At 44.5% G+C, this 7,363-nt stretch overlaps 1 protein-coding gene across 1 annotated transcript; it reads right to left on the bottom strand.

The window, feature by feature from the left end:
• Positions 1-308: 308 nt before the first annotated feature.
• On the bottom strand, positions 309-7,138 carry PDCL3 (phosducin like 3). The gene is made up of 6 exons (XM_040055595.2): positions 7,063-7,138; positions 5,575-5,704; positions 4,378-4,468; positions 3,578-3,721; positions 2,506-2,714; positions 309-1,195 (listed from the first exon to the last, which is right to left on the bottom strand). The coding sequence occupies exons 1-6, from the start codon at positions 7,066-7,068 to the stop codon at positions 1,053-1,055; spliced, it is 723 nt and encodes a 240-aa protein (XP_039911529.1). The 5' UTR covers positions 7,069-7,138; the 3' UTR covers positions 309-1,052.
• Between the last annotated feature and the right edge of the window lie 225 nt (positions 7,139-7,363).

Raw genomic sequence — 7,363 nt, 5'->3', positions numbered from 1 at the left:
CCTGAGTGTACACCAATTGAAAGTGTAGGTGGACATTAAATCCAACCCAAAATAATCAAACAGCTCCAAGTGTCAGCCGATCTATAATCAAGGTGGTATTTAAGTTTATGCTCTTCTAAGGCTTCAATTATTATCACTGTAGCTGGAAAATGGAAGTCACTGCATTTATCACTGTAGCTGGAAAATGGAAGTCTTTAATATAGCAAGATGTCAGTTCCTCAAACATCATCCTCCCTCCCATTTGGCAATGGCACTACTGTAATAACACCTGACTACTGATGTGGTTGAAGAAATCAGCAGTTTCACACTTGAGCGCCACCATCTGGAATTTTATTCTTCAATTAGCAGGCAAGATGGTGCAGGAAGTTCAGCCCTGGTGAAAGGCAAAATAGTGCTCCTAACTCAAAAGTAGAGTTCTGGACTCAATAGGCCCTGGGAGAGGCTGGCCATCCCCAAGGCCTCTCTCAAGCTGCTTGGAATCCCAGCTCATAGTCCTCATGTTGTCCCTCTGGTGCCAGCACACCTCTGCAGAGGACCACATACCACCTTCAGCAGCACCCACATCCTGAGTACCCTCCCCCAGCTCTCTGTAAAGTCCAGGCTGTCAAAGGTCTGAGCCCAGTTGGCTAAGAGATGGCCCTTTTGAGTGCCATAAGTAATTATTTAAGACCAGCTATTTAGATTTGATCTGTAAAATTTAAGCTTGTTAAAAACAGTGCACTTAAGACCACTTCATATTTCAAATTTTTTTAAGAAATAGCAATTTGCTACAAAAATAGTAACAAGAGACCTGTTTCTACTCATGTCTGTATTTTAAAACTTTTGAGTAAGATTTACTCAGGCTTCACTATACAAAACGTCTTTCAGCATCTTAAGTGAAGCTGCAATTTTTAAAAAACAGAAATGTTTTCAGTTTCTAGAGGTTTCTCGAATGAATGTCTTGAAAGGCTACCCTTCTGGGGCTCAGCAAGGCCTTGAGGAGCGTCTCCAGTGCTTGAGGTGGGAACACTGGCTGCAAGTGCACTGCGTCAATCTGGATGCAGTCGCAGGAATTAGTCATCCTCTGAGTCACTCTCCCCTCTGGCTGGGACACAAGCCCTGATTGAGGACATGAGCTGGTCCTGGATCTGCTTCCTGGGGTTCTCTTCAAGGTCTGTCTTGATAGCACCCGACTCAGAAATCTTCCACTCCAATTCTGTGCAGTGCAAAACAAGAGTCATGAATGTAGGAGAACAGACTGGAGACTTGGCTCCCCAGGTGACTCCCCTTATCCATCCTACCACAACCACCAGACCAGGGCCCTCCTCCCCTTCTTCTTCCATACCCAGATCCAAGCTCCTGCCCCATTTGCCACACCTGCTCCAGCCAAGCCCGCCCTTCCCAGTCCCTAGTGCCGGCACAGGTCTCAGCCCAGGGCACAAAGGTCAGGGTACTGCTCTGCACCCACCCAGTGACATCCCCAGTGCCACCCTGCTCACCTTGCAACCAAGAGTACAAAAGAGGTGATGGATACAGAGCAGCAGCTTTAGAGGTAACTCTTCCAGGAAAGTGAATTCTACCTCCTTCTAACCACATAAGGGCAAAAGACATGTTTGCACATCTACTGCCAGTGAAGGAATACGGCTCATACGCTAAAGCTGTTCCCATCATATACTAAACTCATCACAATCAGAAGAGGCAGGAAATAAATTTAATGAAGGGCAAAAGATTGTGGAAATTTCATTTACACATCTGATCGATAGGTATTTTCCAGGGATGTACCTTGTAAACGGAATTCACCCCTTTGCCTCTACATCACACACTAAATATTAGTTCCTTAAGACAGTAAAGAGACTTCACCATCAACAGTAGGCCCAAATCGGACTGGATCACTTCCCAGAAGTGGCAGAAAGTCAATACAACACATTGAGTTGAAACCTTTCTCCTACTCCTGCTGACAATCCTAACATCAAATCTAATTTCTTTCAGATGTTACAGAATAATGAACACAACCTCACACTTTCTTTACTCTCCAGTGGAAGGCACCTGTGCTTAGGGGAGAAGGAAGACACAAAAGGAAACTGCAGAAATTTCAGTACACAGCTTTCTGTGATGACTGAAGCTGACTCAGTCAGGGACAACAGACAAATATATGCCATCATGTTAAAAATGAAACAAGGAGCTCTACAATCCAGTAGGCAAATGCACAGATTATCATGTCACTGCAGGCAAGAGCAGTCATTCATGTCCAAGACCCCCTAAGAATATGCATGAGTACTGTTTACCCTTTAATACATCCAGCAAAATTTGTTGCACCAGACACAGGGCATAAACACTTGCACACACAAGACATGTTGGCCTATCACTGCTTTTACAAGATAGCCACATGGCTGAGCCACAGGGGTGAAAAAAAATGAATCTAGTATCATTTGCAGTACCTCCCTTCTCTTCCTAAGCCTCATTTCTCTCATTCCCAGCAAAACTGTTTTGCTTTTCCACTGGAAGAGCAGAGATGCAGACACTCACCGTCCCTTGTCAGGTTCATGCCACCGAACACCAAAGGCCCAATGAACTGAGCTTTGATGTCTCCCTCCAGGTACACAAATATCGTGGGCAGGTTCTTATCGGGGTAGTTGGGAATGCAGGTGGTAGAGATCGCTTTGATGAATTTCACATCTCTGAACTTCTTTGCAAGCCCGCTCATATGTTGATTTATTAAGGCACATAGTGGAATTCTGCGGGGAACAGCAGCACATACACAAAAGGAGAAAACAAGAGACAATTCAAAAAGTAAACAGCTCCAGAAGAAAGGTCAGAAATATCAGATGGATGACTTTCTGGAAAGACAAAAGTATCAGAGGTAACTTCTGAATGCTTTTGTTGTCTGGTATTTCAGCATTCAAATGAGATCAGCACCACTGGAGATTCTGTTGTGTGGTGGGCTTTTTGTCTTAATATATTAGTAATGGAATCTTCCCCTCTACCCTCTTTATATTCAGGGAAACTGGTTTATGAATTTAAGATACTTAGAAATTGCATGAGCAAGGGCAAAATAAAAAGCAAAGCTGCTCCTGGAAGAAGGTATGCAAATGATGATCAACACCTGTGAGGCAATTAGAAACAAAGAAAAACAGCAAGTATTTATAACCCTTAAAAAAAAAAAAAAAAAAAAAAAATCTAGCAACATAACAGACCTATTTGACAAGGTTTTCTATCATGCTGACAGGACTGGAAACCTTGCTCACTCTATTTGTATGCCACTAGAAACCAAGCTAAATACACACTGATCCTTCCTATTCACAGCCCCTTGCATTTAAGCCAGAATAATCTCCAAAGCTTGGATTTTTCAGTGGCAGTAGCTAACTCTATGGTACACATCTTGATGTGTTATATAGATATAAAAAAAAGACACTTCATGGCAACATCATTCTAGAATGAAGTTCAGAAGTCTTGATTCAACAGTATTGAAATTACTAATTTGGTTTCATTTCTTATAACTCCACAATCAGTCCTTAGTTCCACAACAACTACACACTTACCTTGGAGCATTTTCAGCTATTGACAGTGAAAGGTTTAATGGTTAAAAACAAATTCTTACCCTTGTTTGTAGAGGTGTAAGACTACCCATATACCATTTCCAGCTTTTGTAACCTCTTGAACGTAATCTTTTCCTGAAATCTCCAAAACTTCCCCGAATTTATTCTTCATTTGAGCTGCCTTCATTTCTGCTAACCTTTGCTGCCTGAATAGCCAGGAATGAAAAAGACTTCTTGTGAATAGATACATTTTTTGACAGAATATCACTTAAAGGAGCTGGTTGAAACCTAGACTTCAGAGACAAATTACAAACTTCTTCTAACCCCAGAGAAATAAAATCAAAATGACACAGTAGATGCTCTTGTATTTGTATCATAAGCTAAAACCACCAACATGCAACAAGTCCAACTATGTTTCACGAACTGCTTTTTTTTCCTCAGTTTTGGCCTCACCAGACATTTCTTCTGCAGATAATACACTACCAAACTAAATGGCAAAAGCCACGAGAGAGGTTATGAGATAGAGGGAAACCAACACTAATTATGCAAATCTGAAGCCCCTTAATCTCATTCACACAAAAATGAGGAAATACTGAAGGTGGTTTTCAAAGCTCTCAGGATCCCCAGCCACACACTCAGCAGGTGCACATTATTTCTACAGAGCTAGGTTGTAGATAAAGGATACTGAATTCAAACGCTGTTATGCTTTTAAAGACACTTAGAAGCACCACAAGAGACTAGAAACACAACTCCCTTTTCCCATCATCTTAAAAACATCCTTTCTCTTCAACAATATCTAAAAGCATATAAAAGAAAGACCCTCCAATTATCATTAAAGCCAAATTCTGTAAGCTGCTCTGACCTGTACATTTCAATAGCTCTCTCATCTTCCTCATTAAATTCATCTTCATTCTCTTCTAGCTCTTCCAGAGTCATGTCCTCGTAAGTCTTCACTACAATGGAAGAAACATTAAATCAGCAAAAACCTCATTCCAGGATTAAAACTCATCAACTTTTATCAGTCCAACAGAATTTATTTACTCTAAAGACAGATTAATAGGAAGGACGAGGTGGATTTTTTTTCAGTATTATCTTAGAATAATAGAATGGCCTGGGTTGAAAGGGACCCTAAAGATCATCCCGTTCCAACCCTTCCTGCCAAGGGCAGGGACAACTTCCACTGGACCAAGTTGCTCAAATGCCCATGAAACCTGGTCTTAACCATTTCCAGTGATGGGACATCCACAACTTCTCTAAGCAACCTGCTTCAGTGCTTCACAACCCTCACAGCAAAGAATTTCTTCCTAATATCTAATCTAAGCCTACTCTCCTTCACCTTAAAGCTATTCCCCCTTGTCCTATCTATCACTACATTTAAAAGTTGGAATTGCCCTTAGGAGTTGGGACTTCAGTGATCCTTGTGGGTTCCTTCCAACTCAGTATGTTCTATGGTTCTAGTCTGTGATTCTAGAAAGTCCCTCCCCAGCTCTTTTGTCAGTCTCTTTGGCACTGGAAGGTGCTGCAGTTCTCCCCCAAGCCTTCTCTTCTCCAGGCTGAGCAGCCCCAGCTTTCTCAACGTGTCATTATTATTACTACTGGATTTTTAGGAAGTGTTATGTGCTTTGGCTATACAGATGGAAAGAATATGATGGAAAAGGCCTCTGAGCTGAAGGCTGCTTAGACTAGCACCCAACTACGTGCATGAGCTTTCAAGTTTAGCAGCTGCAGCACAGATACGCATATTCACCTGGCAGACTCCCTTTGCACTGTCCTTATTTCAGTTTTCAAACATTTACTTCCATAAAAGTACAGAGCTGACACAAAGAACAAAGCTTTCCTGTGCTGGAAGAATCCATGTGTTCAGGAATGTATTTGTTTGATACTGTGAACACTTGATCAGCCTGAACAGATGAAGCTTTCGTATCCCTACAGACCTGGAAAATGACACATTGCTTTACAGACATATAAACATTGCTGCTGGCCATTTCTTTGAAAAAGTTTCCCCCAGGAGCTATTCCAAGGCTTGTTCTTGTGCTGCCTGAGTTGGTTGGTCACTCACCCAGAGATTTCTGAAGGATGGCAAACTGCTCCTCTTCCTTTGCCCGTTCCTGTTCCTCCAGGTTCTCCTTTGGAGGAAGGATACCTTTCTTGCGCAGAATGTCGTTCCATTCCGTGTCTGTATTTGGATCCTAGAAGAGAATAACAAAGAGATGATATTTCTTCAAGGTGAACCTTGCCACTTCCAGAACTTAACACAGCTGCTAAACTGGTAACTGGATGTGCCAGAAAGTCACAGTGCAAGTCCTCCTGACACCAAGGCTTCTTTCCAGCCCCAGACCAGCAGTACCCTGAAGATTGACTTTGTTTTATTCCATCACACTGACAGCACATAGAGGAAGTCATGGCTGGGTACCACAGTTTGAAGCATTGTAACCACTGCTGCGTCTCTCACAAAGTTGCAATGAAAGGAGAGGGTATTAGCTGGGTGACAGGGAAGCATGCTAGCCAGAGGGCTTCCTTATAAGACCCTCAGTACGACAGGTCACCAAGTCAATGGTCACTGCATCAGGAAGCACTAGTGACAAGACACACACAGGCATAAACCTTACAGACCTAGCTCTCAGTACATGGGAAGTCTCCTTGTTAGATTCAAGTCAGAGTGACTATGTAAGTGTTTAGAGAAAAGCAAGCCATCTCTGCCAACCAAGTGCATTGCTAAGGATTCAGATCTAAATCTATAGCTAGACTATTCCTGAGACTTTACTGTAAAATAGCTGCCATAATCCTACAAAACAAGGCAAATTGCATATTGTCAAAAAGCTCAACACGAGATTTTCCTATTTAGCAGGCAATTTTATTTCTTTAAATACAAGAAATTTCGGTGATAAGCACTCAGGCTGAATGTGCTTCCTTGCTGTCTTGGCCTACGTCCACTTTGGAAACGGAACACAACTTCTGTTTTGCTATAGCTTGTATCAGTACACCTTACAATAGGTCTGTTCACACCCAAATAACCATACTCTTCTCAGACTAAACCCCAGTAGTTACGGACTATCGGGGACAGGAAGGGAAGGGTGGGGAGCAGAGGGGAAGGAGAAGAAATAAAGAAAAAGAACAGTGTAGCTCAGTAAACACAACACCAGATTATTTTCCTTTTTTTTTTTTTTTTTCCCTGTCTCTGACCGCTGTCATCTTTTCCCTCGACCCAGCATTTACTATCATTTACTAACACACTGGTACACTGCCTAAAACGCCTACTCACTCACTACACTAGTGAAATAAATACCGTGATCGCAAAAAAAAAAAAGAAAGAAAGAAAAAAAAAGGCAACAAACTGCCACAAACCCAACCACGGAACAGCCACCTCCGCCCCGAGAGAGCGGCACGAAGCCGGGCCGCTCCCACCGCGGCTGCCCCGGGCACTCGGCCCGTGAGGGCGGCCCGCTGCTCTCGGCGCGGCCCCAGCCCTCGGCCCGGCCGGGCTCGCCCCGCAGCGCCGCCCGCACACGGCCGGCTGCGGGGACACGGGGGCCCCGCGGCTGCTCACCTGCATGGTGCCGGCGGGGCCGGGGCCGAGCCCGGGCGGCGGCGCTGGCAAGGCCGGGCAGGGCAGGGCAGGGCAGGGCCGGTCCCGGCGTGCGCGGCGCGGCGCGGCCGGAGGAGGCGGCGCTCCCGGCGGGGCGGGCACAGCGCCGCCGCCGCTGCCCGCACCGCCTAATATGGATGGTACCGGCGGCCTCGGGCCGGCATGGGCGGTGAGAGGGGACCGCGGAACTGTTCGGGTTGAAAGGCCCCCGAAAGATCGCAAATCCCCCAATATTCTTACTAGGCACAACCAGCTGCACTCG

This window comes from Hirundo rustica, chromosome 2 (assembly GCF_015227805.2).
Source record: "Hirundo rustica isolate bHirRus1 chromosome 2, bHirRus1.pri.v3, whole genome shotgun sequence".
NCBI lineage: Eukaryota > Metazoa > Chordata > Aves > Passeriformes > Hirundinidae > Hirundo > Hirundo rustica.
The sequence above is the reverse complement of the archived record's forward strand: the minus strand, read 5'-3'. Positions and strand labels throughout refer to the sequence as shown.

Bases quoted from the DNA above. Each gene is read 5' to 3' on its own strand.
- PDCL3 (XM_040055595.2), bottom strand. The intron at 3,722-4,377 runs GTCAGAGCAGCT...CTGGCTATTCAG, and splicing joins AGAGCTATTGAAATGTACAG to GCAGCAAAGGTTAGCAGAAA. The intron at 2,715-3,577 runs GTAAGAATTTGT...TGTTCCCCGCAG, and splicing joins TTACACCTCTACAAACAAGG to AATTCCACTATGTGCCTTAA.